The 19721-nt window shown below is 37.8% G+C and overlaps 1 protein-coding gene across 4 annotated transcripts in view; it reads right to left on the reverse strand.

Annotated features, from left to right (window-relative positions):
- The window catches only part of LOC106908051 (inositol 1,4,5-trisphosphate-gated calcium channel ITPR1-like), a 121387-nt gene that overhangs the window by 32755 nt on the left and 68911 nt on the right, over positions 1 to 19721 (reverse strand). For 2 of the 4 annotated variants that reach the window (XM_088005361.1, XM_088005360.1), the window contains exons 42-50: positions 17890 to 18073; positions 17281 to 17546; positions 15814 to 16014; positions 13454 to 13564; positions 12155 to 12250; positions 11931 to 12065; positions 11041 to 11148; positions 10412 to 10604; positions 6672 to 6794 (exon numbers count right to left, since the gene is read on the reverse strand). In XM_088005361.1, coding sequence (XP_087861487.1) covers positions 6672 to 6794; positions 10412 to 10604; positions 11041 to 11148; positions 11931 to 12065; positions 12155 to 12250; positions 13454 to 13564; positions 15814 to 16014; positions 17281 to 17546; positions 17890 to 18073 — 1417 coding nt within the window. Of the gene's footprint in view, positions 1 to 6671; positions 6795 to 10372; positions 10605 to 11040; positions 11149 to 11930; positions 12066 to 12154; positions 12251 to 13453; positions 13565 to 15813; positions 16015 to 17280; positions 17547 to 17889; positions 18074 to 19721 lie in introns of all 4 variants that reach the window. The other 2 variants (XM_088005359.1, XM_088005358.1) reach the window with 1 other exon arrangement.

The following is a 19721-nucleotide window of genomic DNA, read 5'->3' on the forward strand; positions in this document are numbered from 1 at the left end:
ACAAAGCAATGAATACAATGATAAAGATGAAATAAAACAGATGATAATAAGGGCAGAACGGAGTTCCAGCGTTTATTAAAATCTGGAAGAATTTGTCATTTCCTCCATCAGATAAATGTCCCAAACTTTTCAGAGCCGAGTGTTACGTGGAAGGCCAGGTCTGACACAATAACAAACATAAATTGCCCCAGAAATCACTGCGATATGTGATAATATTGTTGTTTAATAAAATATTGCACCCTTTCAAAGTTTATTTTGTAAAGAATGCTGAACACTGGGACTGCAAGGTGTTTGAAATATCCAAAATAAAAACACAACCAAGAAATGAGATAAAAATATATGTATGCAACCAAAACCATAAATAAAATGGATTATGACTTTTCTGTAAACAACTGCGCTTATAAAAATATTAATCATGATTTTCTGTTTATTATTTACTTTTAAAAATCTGTTGTGACAGCAATACGAACAAATGCCATTCATGTTCTTTTTGTAATTTATTTTAAAGGACAAAAGGACAAGAACAAAGTTAATCAGTCAACAGATGATGGAAATATTCATTCATAGACTTCAGGACTCTTGTTCTTCAGGTGCTTATCCAGTCATTCAGGATGTATTACGTATAATAATTGGCAGTTTATCTATTTGGAAAGTTATATAGGAAATAAAAAATAAAATAAAATATAGAAATACTCTTAATGGAAAAAAAAACATAGGAAGGTTTTTTAATTGATTTGCTGCTACAGTAAATTACATTAATAATGAATAACATGAACAACATCCAACTCCTACCCATACCTTTTTATTGCCCACATATTTTTTTTTCTTTAAAATTCATTCTCCACATGGTGCGTGGAGCTTCATTATTGCACGAGTCCTGATCAGTATGCAGCTGACAGACTGGGTGGCTTTGTTAATGGGATTCCCATTCCTCACAAAGCACACATTACAAAAGGAGATTAGTCACATTCTTTTTTGTCTAAGGCACCAAGTGGACCTCCCTAATCGTCTCCTGCGTCTACAACGCTCGTCAGGTATGCGTTACATAACCCTCCGCTGGATAAAAATAGACGCTGTAGCAGCCAATGTTATCAGGGACGGTTCTAGGTACGGCTTTGTTGCGTTGGAGCTCAAAACGCTCGATACAGACAGAGTAACACACCATCCAAGGCCGCTCATCTCCATTTTTGCTTTTGAAGGATCTTCAGACATGGGCTATAACTCCACACCAGCACCTTCCACAATCTCTCCAAAGCCTCTTTCATCAAACACTTTGCCGTCTCCATGCGTCTTCTCAAGAAGATGGAGTCACAGCCGACTCGTGTGAGGCCAAGCTCCAGTTTGTTTGATCAGTCAGTCGCAGGATTTAAAAGCGTAAACAAGGATTAAGGAGAGTTATACAATCAAATCTGAAGCATTTGCTCGGCCAGAGGAATTGCTACACCTAGGTCCTCCTCCATTCATTTTTTTTTTAAAGGGACGGTATGTGAAGACTTCCAACACTGATTTTATTGTGTAGTGATGACGTATAAGCGTCCTGTTCTCCCACACTTTTCATTTAATCACAACCCACTATGGTTACAGAAACCACAAAACACCTATGTTAATTATCAGCAGAGAGCCAAGCATGATAATAGGACAAGACTTGTGTTAGTTGAGTAGACTTGGCTTGAGTAGACACAGTGTTCCCACAATTATAGGGATTCTTTATTACTTATTAAATAAAAAAAATCTAAATGAACAAGTGTTGAAATTAAGGATGTCAGTAAATTGTAGAACATTTAACCACCCACCTCCCTCAGTTTCCCTTTCTAGATCAGTATCTGAGTCTCCATTGGTCGTAAAATTGCACAAATTGAGAATGAAAAAAAAAATAAATTGGTTAATGGAAACATGCCAATTTTGAAAAAAAAAAAAAAAAAAAGCTCACAATTTTTCAATTTTTGATAAAACATTTTTGCGTTAAGATGAGGTGGTTTCTTGGCATTAGTGAATTTTTTTTTTTAACAACTAAGCGGTGCGACACTCACCGTCTTGAGTCAAGACTTTATAGTACCACTTTAAACTGAAAGGTTTTTGGGATTTGTATTTCTTCATTAAAGGCCAGATCTTATCCAAGTCATTCTAACAAGCTGAATATGCTTTGATCTAAATCATTTAATTTTAACTCTTAATGTATGTTAAGAGTTAACCCTATCGAGATTTTTAAATCTTTTCTCAAGACCCATTTTTTCTTCTTTTGCGTTTGATTCAAACAGAGTGTGAGTTTCTTCTATCAAGTTTATTTATGTAGCACATTTAAAACATTAATTGAATTGTACAGCACTTTGGTCGACGTATGTTTTTATGCGCTATATATTTCCCCAAGTCTTTTGCTGCTACCAACGACAACCTTGCAGCAAACAGCAACCTAACCGTGCTTTAGCTTCTCCACAACTACGTTGTTCTCCAATAAACTTTTAACCTTTGTTATTAGTCTTCTACTTTTGTTGATCTTTCACATGAAATATCAATAAAACACTTCAAGGTTCGCAAGAAAGTTATCTTTACCTTGCATATTGAAAGCAGATTATTCTTCTCTGTTCTGTCTGAGTTTAAGGTAGAAAAGGTTTAAAAATGAACTGCAGCTAAATTTGAAAAAAACTAATTGTTTTCTTCAATATTTTAGATTGGGCCACCATAACTGAGAAAATGCAACTGAAGCGACAATTTTTCTCACCTTAACCATTTTAGTAGGTTTATGCTGTATTACTGATATGCAATAATAATCATGATTTTCCTAGAACAGAAACAGCTCAGAGTCGTGTTTTATCACAGTGAGGTTGTTACAGGTTACTCGGTTCACGCTGGTTAAACTGCTGGTGCAACTGCAACAGGAAATGTTTCAGACACGGAGCTGTGCTTAGATACCCGCACAAGAAGTCTTCACCAGATCAATATAATAAAAGTTTAGCAACACTGAAACGCACTGACCTTTGCTCTAAACTTGTGCTTTTTTTGGTCTTTGTACAGTGAAAAGCTTGAGGTTTTGCTATGTTTGCATCTGCACCGCCACATTTATGCAGCACTCCTTATTAATAGTTACCTTCACAACAGAACTGCATTAAAAAAAGAGGTTTTCTATATTAAGTTTGTTTAAAAAGTGTTTAGATTTGTAGCTGACAGAGTCCAAGCATCAAACCATGTGATGATGTGTCTAAATTTATGCCATTTTAAGAAACTATTTTAATTTTGTAGGAAATGTATGACCCCCATGCAAATTTTCGGTAAAGGGTAAAGTTTGTTTATCTGAGAAATCATCAAAAATAAATGCCACAACACAATTTGGGGAGATTTTTTTTTGTCTTGTGTTCATTTTCAAGTCAGTCTATTAATTTTGGTTTTAATACTTGATATAACTAGCCACAAATTGAGGCCACCATCAGTTAGCAGATACAGCTTTTGTCCTAGATTGACTCGGAGCTCTCAGAAGATCCTTTAAAACTGAAAACCACATGAGGTTTCTAAAGCTAAGCAAAACAATCTTTGGCTTTTTCTTTTTCTGGTCTATTCTCTGTAACTGAGGAAGTACAAACAAAAGGGGACCTCGCCATTTGACCCCAGCCAGAACAATCGAAAGTTTATGCAAACAATGTGCGTCTTCTCTTTGCTTTCAAACAAAAGAGGCCCTAATGACTGGCGGCTTTTCACATCTCCACAAGCGCCGTCCTCGAAGAGGGCCAGAGGAGGGGAAAAAAAAGAAAAAAAAAAAAAGAGGAGAGACCAGAAAAAAGGAAAACTGAAACTACGTGTAAAAACATGCTCGGATCTGTCACTTACTCCCGTTGTTTGTGAAGAATTGTCTGTCGTGCAGAACTGCCAGCACTCAGACGACTCCGTTTCACTTAAAATACTTGTGCTGAAGTAATCTGCTGGACCTCATGACCCGCGAGACAACTTAAATCTATTTTTCAAAGCAGTGAGACATAACCTACGAGACTAGAGGTAATAATAGCGTAGGAGCAAAGTCAATTATCTAGTCTATCTCTGTGTACGTGGCGTTTGGTCTGCATTGCGTATGAGGTTTAACTTTTCAAACAGAGGAGGCTGTATTGTGTCATCTGGCCAGATAATAACACTTAACCTGAAATATCAAAATATGACTCATTATTTCAAAAGCAGTGCTGCTTTACAAAGTGCTCTGGTCGTCCATTTTCCTGAAAAACATTGAAGGAGTATGGCTTCTTTGTAAAAGTATGCATTGGTATTTGGCAAAATTATGTTTTTCTGATTTCTGTTCAGAGCAGAATCCTAAGACAGGCTTTGTAGAGCCGGTCAAAGATTATCTGGGGCCTTGATATGACTTTGATTTGGGGTCCCACTTGCAGTAAGACACAAACTTTAACCCTAAAATCTCTCTTGAATTGCTTGATTTTTTAAAATGCGTTTTGTTTAAAGCCCCTTGTTTCACTATTTGTTTGTAAGCCAACACCATTTTCCGAACTTGTATAATGAACTAGTTTACATAGTCAACCAAATAGCTTTTCACAGATTATCTGACTCATGTTAAACCGTCACGACATTGTGACAGTTTTAACAAATATGTATAAAAATATACTTTTTTAAAATAAAAGTTACATATTGCATCATTAAGCAGCAGGAACATGTATACAGCTGGAAACAGGTTAAGTGAAATATCAAGATTCTTGAAATAAGCTAGCAATCTGACATCCATGTCTTCTAACTGGAGAACATGCTCATCACTTCATTGCCTGTGGTAAAGCTAGAGAAGTGTGAAGCTGCACCCAAACCACAAGCATTCAGGAACATAGACGGCTCTGTAAAAGTCTAAGAATTTGATACAATGCACATGTATCACCGTCATGAGTTACACAAACATCAAATGAAATGTCAAACTTAAAAAAGTCCATCTAAGCATCACCTGCCATGGTACTGATGGTATAAACCCCATGGGAGCTGCTTGAAAAACTCACATCTTGTCAGTGTTCTGCTCCACCTCTGACCTCAGCAGTTATTGCTTGTGCCATTTCAAGTTCCTGTGTTGTAATCTAGTTGTCACACTCATTGTGTTAACCACAGGGTATTGAACAGATGCTTGCAGATCACAAGCGGTGCTTTGAGAAACAATCTGTTGTTCTCCATAGAAGAGAAGTTGATGAGATAGAAATAAAAAGCAGCCTTGTGGTGTAAGCATCTTGATGTGTAACCTCGCTCGGCCGATGGCCGTAAACGGCCCAATCACACAAAAAGCAAAGAACACCGCTTCAAAGCTGCATTCAAATATATCATCATCAAAAGGCTACATGTTGTAGGAGCTACATCAATGAAAACATAAAAATCTGTTCAATACATTACAACAAAGAGATTTTGATGAATATCTTTTGTTCTTAAGGTTTTATTGACCATGTAATCAATTCTTTGATGACAATTCTAGTTGCACACTGAACATGCACTTCTAGAAGGCGACTGGACTTTTCTAGTTGCTTGAAGACGTTTCAACTCTCCACCAGAAGGTTCTAAACATTGGCTGGAAGTAATAAGCTTATAACCTGTAATCAGATCAATCACTTTTAGGGCCATGAAGATCTGTTGTTGGGCATGTGGGATATGCACTTCACTGGCCCCTCCCTCTACTCAGCTCAATATCTGGGCCATAATTGCCTGACAACATGAACCTAACGACAACTTGTTTTGGTCACATGTCCCAAGCTGTGATTTGGAGTAAAACTGCCTCATGGAACAAGTCAGGGCTGCAGAGTAGGTGTTAGCAAGATGAGATCTGAGGCCACATCCTCTGTTTTTTTGGTGGTTTTTCATATTTAACATAGTTAGCTTCTTTCACACCTCTCAAGCCACCTGCATTCTGTTTTGTGAAGATTGACAACATTTGCATGAAGACTGCAAAGGCTTGTGTTCCTCGTCCTCGAACCACTGATTCTTGACTCGAAGAGTTTGCTCTTTGGTTTTGGGTCATCCCTTATTACTGTTTATTTTCTCCAACGTAGAGGTTTGAATGTTCCTCACTGCACTAGCCTGTATATACCAGACCTCTGACTTTGTGTTTGGGTGTTTTATCACTGGGAGCAACCAGTGCTGATGATGCCTGGACAATATCCATCTAATGTTGAAATGAAGATGGTTCCAGTAATCTTAAAGTTTCATTGCCATGTTCTCATACATCTACACCACTCCTAAGGTGTTCTTCCCAATAACACTATTAGGGTCACTCTTCCAATTCCAACTAAAATTTATAAATTACTTCCAACCATTTCCCAACTAACTGAGAATCGACACCAACAAAAGGCCATCTACTTCAACTGACATGCCAACCAAGTACACCAATGATCAGAGAAATGGCCCATGGTAACTCTGGAGGAGCTGAGGGTAACTATTGCTTGTCAACTCCATCAATCTGGCTTTTATGGGGAAAAAAGTGGCCAGAAGACAGTCATAAAAAGTCCTGTTGGTGGTTTGCCACAAACCATGTAAAACAAACCATGTTGCTTTTCTGCAACAAGAATTGAGAATTCAGCAAAGGTTCACCTTCAACCGGGACATAAACCTCAATAAAACAATAAAGTTTTAAATATTCAGTAAAACAATGAAGTTTGTGAGGTATCAGCACTTCTCCATGACGGCGTCTGGCGTTAATAAAGCGAAAATTGACTGACCTCCACGGACACCTTCCAGAGGGTAAAAGAAGGCCACCAGGAGGTTCATGAGCACGGCCAGGTTGAAGGAGATGCTGCTCCAGAAGGACATGTTCCTGGAGCACCAGTAAAGGATGGGCTGAGCTGAAATAGATTTTCACAATTTTGAGTAATTTCATCAATAGACAACACAGCAGCATGCAAACATCCTCAACAAAGTACAACTTACTTAATAAAATTGCCAATAAGATTTAATGTTTATACCCGAACAGGAGTGCTCCTCACCCTAACCTCCAGAGTCAAAATGCACAGCCTGAACTGCAATTCTTCTATTTTCTAAACCTCAAATATTAACCCAAACAAAACAACCTGAACTTTAGGAAATTCAGCCTGGAACGCAACCAGATGGCATGATGACATTTTGCACCAAAGTGGATTTTAGTCACAACATATACGCTGCTCTTGGTCAGGAGATCAGTATCGTGGGCCAACGCTATTTTGGGCCCAGCTTTTCTGCAGAAAAGCAGAACTGGCAGCTGAAGGCTCTATATTCATGTCAAGTGGTTTGCACCAGCGGAAAGAGCACAAACTCCTGGTGTGCTGATTCACTCGCAGAGGAAACAGAAGGTGGCTTCTCACATGTTTTCACACTGCAGACCAGCAACACTCCTACACGCCTGACCATGGGACAAGCCAGAACATGTTTCTCAATACAGAGAGCAGTGTAAACAAAGCGTCGTCTGAGAACCGAATCAGTCAGAGGTCAACAGGAACATGTCCCGACCTGAAAACGAAACCCATTTTTTTTGGTTTGTTTTCATTATGTCCTTTCTGCTCTGGTTTAGTTTTTATATGTAGCTTTACACTGAAACGTTAAATACGCTGCTTTGACTTGTCTCCAGACTCAGTGACAATTAGCGGTTCTGATCGCTCCAACTGGCAAGAACAGGAAGGAGGTCACAAGATTCCCATTAAACGGAGCACACTCAAAGGACCGGGATAAGCCAAATCCTGTCAGAAAGGCCATTTGCTTTCAGGTGACCATGAAAGAGGAGAAAACACTCAGACACTTATCTAATAGTATCAACCCTAGATACTACATGTAAAACCCAAAGCTGAGTACAGTAGTGTGTTAACTGTCCACTGCAACTTAACATTCACTAACTTGTTACGGGTTCAACAATTCTTAATACATCATGTTTAGCTTGAATTTGTTTAATATTCATTACAGTTTAATAAAAAACACAACATGTCCACATTAACTCGATAAAGGTTTACTTGGCTTTTCCTGTTGCATCCCTCCAGGATTCATGATAAAAGTAGTTCATCTCTTTTATATATGGACAAATAAAATTTGATTGATTAACTATGACAAATTTCATTCAATTTATTCAGTTGTGGTATTTGTGGGGAAACAAATCATTAAAAGGTGTTGAGAAAATAAAATTTGAAATAAGCTAGTTTTAAAACTTAACATGTCTTGATTCAAATGGCCTAAATTGTGGTTTTAAATCAGTAATGTATTCTGACTTTTTGACCTTTATGTTACCTGTAGTTACAGCAGATGGTTTGCTAGGATCGTTTGAACTGCCTCTTGTCTGTGGGAAAACAATACAGTGGAAGTTGTAGCTTTTCACACTCATCTGTGAAAGGCCGTAAACACGGCAGGGGTTTCTAGCTTCAGATAGAGGGTCAGAGATAGCTCCTGGTTGGATGAGCAAAGATACGCCTTATTTGAATAAATTAAATACAAGAAGATAAAACTTTCTACACAGAAGTAACAAATCAGATTTGCTTTTGCAACTCTCCAAAGATGTATTTGCACGTCTTTGCTTTCTTTCCTTCTTTCCCAAGTCTGTGAGGTAAATGAATGTATGTCTCCGTTGTTCTGCAGTTTCTGGTGTAAGTTTATGCATTGTCTTATATTGGATTAAACTCTGTAATTCTGTGACGTCAACACGCATTGTTGTTTTCCTTGTGGCTACACGTGGCCCGCCGAGAGGATCTGGGATCCAGAGGAAGAGAGAGAGCCAAACTTTTTTCCAAAGTTAACCAATTTAAAATATTCTTCCTTAAAGGGAAAACATTATTGCAAATAGGACATATAATTACTTTGTTAGATATCTAAATGTTGTAGTCTTATGAAAATTAGCTTAAATGTATAAAAATGTTGTGTAGTTTCATATTCATTCATTCTTTAAGCAGCAGCGTCAAGATTGAGCCTGAAAGTATTGGAATGGGTCACTTTTTTATTTTTGTGAAAAGATTGAGTTTTTGTAAGTTATTTTCTCATCTTATATATATATATATATATATATATATATATATATATATATATATATATATATATATATATATATATATATATATATAAAAGAAAACCAAAGTAATGGGGGATTAATGTTGGTTATAAATTAAACTTTAACCTCTGAGTGAGCGATGACAGCTAAAGAGTGCTCACTTCTTGAAGAAGTTTTAAGCACTACCCCGACTTTCATTGACATATGACCCAATATCATCAATGACTATGGAAATGTTTGTTTTCTTCACACGACCATCTTTTAATATTTTACAGGACAAAACCAATGTTCCAGACTCTTTAAGCAGTGCATAAAAGAGAAAAAAAAATCCCTGTCCATGGCTGCTTCTCTTTAACTCAGTGGAACTGTCTGTTTCGCTATTAATCACGTTTCATTTTTATTTCATCATCTAAATCGTATTTCCTTCAAATGATTTCTTACACGTTGAACTGCCTTCCAAGATGTTCAAATCATTTCTTTTTACAATGTTTTCATTGTTTTTGATTTTTTCCCTTTGAAATTCAGACCAAGCAGACTGTTCTCTCAAAAGATCGTTTAAAAGCTTTAAAACCATTTCTTTATTTATAAATTGCGGCTTTTTTTGTTTGCACATTTTCCCTTGTCTAACAACAAATAAACAACAAACCATCAATTCTTTGCAAGCCCTTTTAACCAAACAATGATTTGACTATTTACACCTTTGCAGTACTGTTTCAGGAAAGATTTGGAAGGTTTTCTTTCTTTCTTTCTTTTTTTTTTTATCAGAATTGATCAATTGTCTTCATGTTAGAATTTCTAAATAAAAACCACAAAATGTTTTAGATTTTTGCAATTTTTACGTCTTTGTTTTGTTACGGCATAAACAGCTGGAAATAAATTGTTTCACAGAAATTATTTATTACAGTGTTTTTAACAAAGTACACTAAAATAACAGAGGTGATTAATATTTTCATAAGGATTTTAACTGATCAACTGTTTTTAAGTTTTTAATTTTCCCTCCCCTGATGCCAAAGTCAGTGAATTCAGAAAAAAGCTTTTAGAAATGTTTTAATTAGTTTTTTTGCACCTGTATGATTCAATATTTTATGAGTATCAGCAGATTTAGAATTTATTAGGCTATAATCACTTTTGTTTACTTTTTAGCTTGTGATTTATCTACAGTGTTTTTGTCATTTCCAAAAATAAGCTATAATTCAAGTGCCTGTGATGTGATCATCTGAGTGTCAAGGAAGAACAAAACGTTTTGGGAAATCCAGTCAGGTCAGGTCACAAGTTTAAAAAAAAAAAAATCCCCAAGTATTCAAAAAATCTTGTTCATGCTTTTTTTATTTTTTTATTTCCCATAACAGCCTGGAGAGATGCACAAGGAAGGAGTGCAAACTATGCAGTAGGATATAAAAAAGGTAGAGGAGAAAAACGCACAGGGTACGGTGTTTGTGTTACCAGTGGCCTCTTGAGTACCTCGCAGCTTCTTCTGCCAGTTCATCTCATTGAAGAGATCCTCAGAACGCAGGAAAAAGTCATTGATCTTGCTGCCCTGCTCGTCCCGCTCCGTGGTGTAATACACTCGCAGTTTGGACTCTTGTGTGAGGAACTCGCAGATGTTGGGGACCGGAAACACTATCTGCTCCATGGTGCGATCCAGACGAACGATCTGAATACAACCACCACAATTAGCTTCATGCATCAATTAAGTCTAAGCTCTTTTGACTGGGTGTTCGATACAGTCTTTTGCTGCATTGGAAAAACATTGGAACTCTCTGCAAAGAAAAAAAAACCCACTGACAACTTAAGCACAAATCGGTGTTAACAATCTGCATTCCTTCTGCTTACGAGGCTGCACCGGGAAATGAGCGAGCATGCCAAAGGTATTTGGCATCCCGCTGTGATGAAACCTAATAACTGTGCAAAAAAATTAAAACAAACACCCTTTTACGACACGCTTGGGTGGTCTCTTCACCAAAACGCGGCAGTATCTTTTCAGTCTCGTAGGAAATCCTAAAAGACTGCCAGAGATGACAGCAGCAAATATATAAAACTCCACTACAAGCAGCTCTGCCTGGCCGAGGCACGGCGGCTAAACGGCTGACCTCGATCTGAGCCGTGTGTTTGGCGTAGAACTCCAGCGCCTCGTCGCCCTCTCCGTACGTCCCCCCAGGCTTCAGCATGGCCTGCAACTCCTTGTTGTGACGCGCCAACTGAAACAGACCAGACACAGATAATTAGCACTTCCATTATTTGTTTAGTCCTCAGATAGGTGTAGCTGCCGTTTATTCAAAGGCGTTGCACTAAGAATGGCTGTTTGTTTGAGTTACGTTCAATGACAGTCTACGTCAAGAAGCTTTGTAAAGAATATGGGCAGGGTTCCGGCTTTATTAAGAACTTGATGAAGCTCATACTCTCAGCTTGAATATTGTCAAGTAATATGGGCAAATGTGAAAAGGAAAGACTAAGGGAGTTTTCACACCCGATAGTCCAGTAGACTCGGTTGAATTGGGGACTAAAATTGCAACATTTGCTAGACTTTCAGCTGGTGGCGTTCGTTTTCACACTGCACTTTGTCGAAGGATCCAAACTAAGTGAAAAACCTGTTCACCTTCTTGCCTGTGGTGGCGTTGCACCAAGAACTACTGAAGGAATCAACATGCAACGAAGATACTGAGTGCCACTTCTTTCTTTACAAAATGTAAACAAAAAATAAAGTAGCGTCAGAGTTTAGTGGCTGTAGGACTTCCTTTTGTCTCTGACAAAAGACCACGAGTCGTTTTATCCCTTTAGTTATGGACTCTATTATTTTGGCTCTATAGACCCAGAATGCTTTGCGCTATTGTCCGCCACCTGCTTTTGGAGCGGCCTCCGGTCCGCATCCATCTATGCGTGTTTCTTAATCGGTCATAGGAAATGACACAGTGAAAAAGTCACTTAAATTTGCTGGCTGTATGTGAATTCGGAGGGGATGGGTTCTCCTTTGGAGGCCTACTTGATGTGCCAGAATGTAGATATTGTGTCCCACGTTCCGCGGAGACGCAGAATGTTCCTCCTCTCCATCTTCGCCCTCCTCGGGCTCCTCCACCTCTATCTCACCCTGCATGTAGGCTTTTTTGATAACTTCCACCTGCAAGGCCCCGCAAGGTCAGAAGAACACGAAATGAACATTAATCATCAAATTAATGTTTAATGATTTTATGTGCGGTGTATGCTCACCAGCTCTTTGGGCCTCATGTTGTACAGAATCCTCTCGGCGTTCTCGCTGTCATGCCGACTCTCCATAATTGCAAGCAGCAGCTTAGAGGCATTGTTCTGTGGAAGAAATTAGTGAATGAAAAAGTAGTAGACATCTTTACAAATTTTTCATGTGCTAGTATTGTATGGAACCAGTTCTGCAAAAGGTATTACTGGTATGTTTTACTATTTTACAATACAGGCAACTTTTCCTGAAGACCTTACACCAAAAGCCAAGCAAGATGTTGTAAAATGTTTAACTGAAAATAAAGATGCTATCACACCTTTTCCTGTCCTGATGCATGTGTTGACGTGTTGGAAAACAGGTTTCATCATAAATACATGATGAAATTAAGTTAAAATTTTTTGAGTGCGTGTGTTGCTTGGTATGCAAAGGTGTGAGACGGACAGTGTTTTACCTCATTCTGCCACGTTATTTTTCTTTTTATAACCGGTTGCTTTGTCATTTTGTTTTTTATTTTTACCAGACTCTGAGTCTATGGGATTCCCCCAAGTGGTCAAATAACTATTTGGTGAATTGATCAAAAAGCAGATCAAACTAATGTCCGATGGAACCTTTTCAAGAATTCAGATTGAAGAAGGGAATTATCTTCATTAGCGCAGACAAAGGATCTTCATAGCAAAGCATGAGATTAATGTTTTTATTGCTATAGCATTTCAGTCCTGCTTGTGGTATTTATCACATGCTAGAGGTGCAAAAACAGTCGGTGGCTATCAAATTACATATTGTCGCCTTGCTAAAAGAATGGCCTAAGTCATTTTAGGCCATTCTTTTAGGAAGGCGACAATATGCTAAATTATAGACGAATAAGAGGACCATCATGATCAATAATCAATTTTAACTAGCAAATGTTTGTACAGGAGTATAAGAATCTGAGTTTAATCACTGATTTATTTAGCTATGATACTGTATGGAAATACTAATACATTTACTTTGCACACTTTCCAAAATTTTCTATGCACCCTTTTGGATTCAACCCCAGTTGCTCCAAGACAAACACAGTGATGTATAACTTTTGAGTTGACATTGCACAATTTTTGTTATTAGACACATTTTCTTTATTTGTCACCTCTGCTAGAGCAATACATATTTCTGTGCAACTGAACAAAAATGACTCTTATTTTCTTTTCTGGCATATGTGCTGCATGTAGAAACTAGACATGCAGCACACATGCTGCATGTCAGGAAATAAAGAAATAAACTAGCAAATCACAAATCCCCTTTGTTGAAAACCATTGAATTGACCAAAAATCACTCACTTTGAGCTCCAGAACCAGGTCCATCCTCTTCTTACCCAGCGGGTTGATGTCGTTGAGAATGAGAGCAATGATGATATCAATGCCATTGCACTCATGAGTGGCTATGCAGTTCTGGAAAGCAAAAGAAAATTAGTTTGTTTTTTTTGGTTTTACAAATTACACAGATGTTTCCAATCTAAAACCATTTAAACATTATACATCACGTATGAACTAGAAGCAGAGTTGGCCTAGTGGGGGGTTTGGGTTGCACATTTCATCTAAGCAAACCACAACAGTTCTAAAAGATCACCATCTACGAAGCAGATCAAACCACAGAGGAGCTGTCTGAAGATAATGTCCGAAGATAATGAACAATGCATATGACAATGACCAATGGTAGGGGTGGGGGTTCAAGTTTGGTCTGCAGTTACAGGACCAACGCAAGCTGCAGTCATTGACTCCGCCATTAAGTTCTCAGAGTACTGAATTATTACAGAGCAAAACGTGAGGGTCTATATGTGCTACTACAACACAAAGTCCAGATCTCAACTCAAAGGAAATGCTGTGTCAGGAAAGCTTTGCATAACCTCAAAGTGAAGCAGGGTTCTAAACAAAAGTATTTCAAAATGTTTGCATGGTTGCACTGCAAAGAAAAAAAACAAATTCCTCTGCTTGGAATTTTCTCAAAGTCTTGATTTTATATTCCCTAATAATTTCTATGGGCTTAAGAGTCATGAGGACAGGTGTGTAAGGCGTAACGCTGAACATCAAACCACAGTGGTGTGGTTGGGCTGTGAAGTCCCATCACCTTTTGAGAGTAAGTAGTTTGTGAGATGAGTTTTAACCCGTCTTTATTCCAGAGAGACACGATGTACCAACCACTGAACAGTACAACCTTTTGCTTCCTCTCCCAAAAAGTTTAATAAAAACACATCCACGTTGTCATTCTTTAAATATTTTCACTAAGGAAAAGAAAATAGAAAAACGAATACTATAAAAAAGATTTAAAAAAAAAATCAGAAATACTGAAGATAGGTTGTTTTTAGGGTGTTGTCACACCTGACGGAGACTGTTCAATTGGTGACCACAACTGTGACATTTATCACATTTACAGATGGCGTGGTTCTCTTTCACACTGTACCATGTCAAACGAACAAAACCCTTTGAAAAACCTGATTACTCCCCTTGACTGTGAGGATGGTGCACCAACAATCACTGAAGGAAACGACACAAAATCCCCCGAAGGAGACACTGAGAAACCAGACCAGAGTTCACTTCAACAAACCGAAACCAAGGTTTTTAGGTGGACCCATCGCTTTTTTGGTCCGCATCAGAGGTAGATGGCATTCATGCCTTCCCAAACAAACCAGACTTTCTAAGCTAGCAGACTAGGGTTAAATTAAAGTGGACTAAACATGGCTGGTGTGAATGCAGCCTTAACTAATTTTAATGTCACTATTACAAAATCAATAAGTAAGGGCATAAAAAGGATTTGCAGTAAAAATAAATTGTGGGGAACGTAGAAAAAATGTGGAGGAAGATCTTCTGGCCACATGAGACTAAAGTGAACCTTTTATTGCCTATATGCCGAACACTATGCTTGAAGTACTGCACATCACACCAACATGACGGTGGCAGCAGCATACAAGTAAATTAGTCAGAATTGGTGGAAGATGGATGGAGGTAAATACAGGAAAATCCAGAGGAACTTTCAACTAAACGAAGGCCACAAGCAGGAAGTCAAATATGGATAACGTCTAATTGTACTCAGAAGTTACAAAGGCACATTTAGGTTTATTTTTGCACGGTTTTAATAACATTCAGGGATTATTCATTTAGCCAGAAGAATGAACAAGATATTTAAGTGTTCCCTCATGTGAGCCTAAGGACTCACATGACTTGAAGCAGGTCAATGACCAACCTGACCCCAACCACTTTTACGTCCTTTTGCTTCTTTCGAATCTTCATGGTTTGTAGCAAACAAATCATTCGTTTCGGCATAGCCGCTTTCATTCAGGACTGAAATACTGCTGGTGACAGCGTTATGCAGCCAAACGCAGTATCTCAGTGTTTTCCTTGTTACAGGATTTAAATGGAGAGCCGTTTTTAGTTTGGCAATCCCCTTTCCAGCACCGTATAGGGGAACTGAAATCACTTCATGCGGCCACTGGCTTTACTCAGTCACCAGTTTCACACTTGACCAGAATGTTATGACAGAGTTACTTGAAAACAACCAATTATAACTACATTTTGGCAATCGTCCCTTAAAATAATAATAAAGATACACACACCTAGAACTTAATACAAATGGTAAGTATTACAATGTTGACGTCAAAGCGTGACTCTTCTTGTACGAGCAGTGTTCAGAGGAGATTCATCACCTGGTTCTCATGACACGGGCCCTGGCAGTACTCCGTCAGGCTCTCCACAGTCTGGTTGATCAGTCCGACATTCTTCTCGTTGATGTAGAGTCCCAGCAGCCCCAGACCTCCGGTGGTGCTGCCACAGATGCAGTCCAGGAACTGAAGAGTCTCACATACCAGATTGTAGTTGTTTTTGTTGTTCTGATTGCGCAAGAAGTTCTGGAGAATGACAAGAAAAAGTGGGAAAATATTAATAGGTTAATTTTCTCTACAGCAGTGCGTATGGAAATGACCTCAAGTAAGGTTTGTGTCCTTATGAGAGTCAATATAAAACAATATCTTGAAAAATAATTTATACCTCTTTAGTTTTTAAATAACATTTTCTCACATGACCACACATTTCAGCGCAGGATTTTATGTAAAAGTAAAACATAACAAGAACATAATAACTGAGAATCATTAAAATTTTTCTTACAAAAATTGTAATGTGTATTTATGTACAGGTCCCTTAGGTTATTGTTTAAAATATTTTAAGTATTTACTCATTAATCTTTGCTATTGACTACTTTCAAGTGTCCTGAAATAACAAACTTTAAGACCTGCGATGAATGTATTTAAGACTAACTTTACTGTTCACTCTTAAGACTCTTTAAGATACATTTTTATTCAATGGCTTTTAACACACAATGAAAGTTTTGCTCTTACTTACACTGTTGCATGTAACTGTTTCTATTGTTGTCTTTTGTTATTTCCATGTTGTGAATGTGAATGAGACTGTTTTGAAAATGAATTTGAGACATTTAAGCCTGAATTCTAGACACAGGAACTTAAGACTTTCTAGCACCTTGTTAATGCAACTGGATTTTATTTAGAGTTACTGGAGCAAATGGGGTTGAATGCAAATGCATGGCAAACTTTACAAAAGTGAAAAGTTCAATTCCTTATATGTTTCAGCTATGCACTTATTTGTGTTGGTCTATCACATAATATCTCAATGTGAGATTTAAATCATAGACATTTAAATTTGGGAGTTTGACAAAATTCAATAGCTTAAATGGTTTACATACTTTTCTAAAACACTGTTTTACAAAAGGATGTTTTAATATCTTACACCTTTTGGGAGGAGACGGCGGGTGATACAGGGTCATCCAGACACCCGGTTTTAAAAATACCCGTCCCAGTTTAGAGAGTAAACAGAATCTGTGCGTGAAGGAAGTGTTCTGTCTGGGCTGCAGGAGCTTACAAATACGCACCATCATAGTGAAACCAGACCAAGACATTAAAGATATGGAAACAGCAGCATCAGGAAGTTCTGCAACCGGTAACTATTTTCAACACGGTTTCGTTTCTGTATAACCGAGCGCGATGATTGAGATTCAAAGCGGCGGGCTAAGGAAGGCCTGCTGTCGACTCATGAGAGGTCGGGGGAACCGTTTACGCACGCCAACGTCCCCCGCCGACTCAGAACGATAAACGCCGGCTGACCTGCAGGTCTCTGTTGTGGTTCTCGCAGAGCAGCTGCATGAGGCGTAGGATGGGCTGCATGATGGTGATGATGACACTCATCTCGCCTTCGTCTTGGCTCTTGTCGGTGGTCGGAACGGGGGCGCCGTCGGCGGCGGCCGCCTGGTGCTCCTCGGCCTCCGCCTCGCGACGGTAGGTGGCGTAGGCCTTCTTGGTGACGGCGGAGGCCTCCACCAGCTGCTCCTTCACCTCCTCGGTCACCATCGCAACCACCGGCACGTCTTTCACTAACCAAAATTATAGAAAAGTGAGTCAAATAGAGACAATAATGGAAATGAGATTCTTCATTTGACAAGCAGTACGGTATTCATAAAACAACCTAAATATTGCCACACTGTACTCCTGCTGTACTAAGATCTGCCTCATTATTGCTCCTGTTAAACATTTTGTTGTATTAGAGCAACATTAGACATATATTTACAGATGAGGGAGTCAAATGAAATAAAGTGCAAAACTGACAATTGTTTTTGCATTAGGGATTCACATTTGAGTTTTGGAGCCAATGTTTCATTTTATAGCCTCTTCTAGTCCTAATCTGATGATATTTCAGACTCCTTACAGTTTCCTCACCTTTCTTCCGTGTTGGCATATCTTTGTCTGGTGGTTCCTCGTCCTTCTTCTTGCTCCCCAGGTCACTGGTGTTGACCGTCACAGTGGCTTTAATCTCCTGCTGTGCCAGCTTCATGCGCTCATAAAACACCTTGAAGAATTTTTCTGACTTGTTGTCTCCAGTTAAACGATTATAAAAGGACCTCTGGGAGAACAAGAGAGGCAGAGAAAAAAGGCGTTTTTAAAAAAAAAAAAAGCATAGTTAGCTTAGTTTCCCTGCACAATAATTACTACCTCTAAAATAAGGACATCAGTGGGATTCAACATTATGTTAATTCTCTTTGTTTTGAGAATTACAAACAAAAAGATAGATATAATATGAACAGTTCTTCTCTAAATGAGGTCTGAAATTTGAAGAGCTATCTAGCAGCTGAAAAAGTGAAATTCTTTGAAGCCACTATTTAGCATTACAGTGCTAAATATTAGCTTTGTATATTATTTTTGAAGCTAATATTTAGCACTGCGATGCTTAAAAAGTGTAGGCTTTAAACTTCACACATATTAGACTATTTCAGCAGCATTATGGATGACAGTGACTGATAAGATACAAAAGATTTATAGCTGTGTATTATGTCTAGCTAACTGTTTGCAGCTACCAATGCTAGAGCTAATATTTGCTTTGCAGCTGCATATTAGCTTTCAATTAAAAGGCTGTTTCACCATGGTTTTGGTTTTAGAACATCATTTGGTTATCTCTAGAAAAATCCATGTCTTTTTTGTCAAACCACAAATTGATTAGACAGATATTATACAAATTGATATACAGATTTTCTAAAACACTTCTTAGATTTACTTTGTTTATGCAGTTTGTGAAACACACAGAAGGGAGGCATTTTCAGTGCTTTATTGGCACCTTGGAATTAGAAAAACCACATTTTATATGGATTAGTTAAACCTAAAGACAATTTTTAACAAAAACTCCGCTGAGGATTTACTAAGTATTTATCTACTTCATAAACCTTCGAAGGCAGAGCCACTGTATTGCAACACAGTTTCCTGCCACAAGCTGTTAGAATGATAAACCTGTGCCAAGTTTTGGTACAATATCACTGCAATTATGCACTGATTCACCTGGTTTGTGCTTTTATCCTTTTGTATGTTATGTGTTTGCTTTACAATGAATTGACAATAGGTGGATTTGATTTCAATTCATCTATAAGCACTGGCCTATTTGACTATAATGAAACATAATACTACTTATCCTCTACATCATTAATGACTTATTCTTTATATACAAAATACAACAACTTAATGCCAACTATTACACCCAGCAGTGTGTTATGCAGGACTTGAAATAATCCTGTTTATTAAAACAATATTTCTGTCTGACATCCTTTAAAGTGACAATATCCAGTTCTACTTAATTTTAATGAGTTCCAATGAGGCTCTTTAGTCAGATTAAAAGTATATTTAAAAATTACCATTTTTGATATAAAACATGCTTTTCATTTGTCCAACATTTCTGTATTAAAAATGAATGTTATTAGTAAGTCCATCGCTATAAGCAATTAATTCCAAGATAAATTAAAATGAGTTTGATCATTTCCATTCTGATGATTTATTTATGATACATTTTATTTATGACTTGGTTGTGTGCGTGTGTTTTTTTTAAATTCCTATTTCTGTATAGTTTTTGGTTGTTGTCTTTTATTTTGGATATTTGAAATATTTTCCAGTTCCAGTCATAAAAGTTCTTTACAAAATTAAAGCTTACCGTCAATTGAGAGGATGATGTTGCATTATAATGCCATCATAAATACACAGTGTTACTTGAAAATGGTTTCAAAACAACT

Source organism: Poecilia mexicana, unplaced genomic scaffold, assembly GCF_051168715.1.
Source record: "Poecilia mexicana isolate PSO_F unplaced genomic scaffold, ASM5116871v1 scaffold_5, whole genome shotgun sequence".
In the NCBI taxonomy this organism is placed as follows: domain Eukaryota; kingdom Metazoa; phylum Chordata; class Actinopteri; order Cyprinodontiformes; family Poeciliidae; genus Poecilia; species Poecilia mexicana.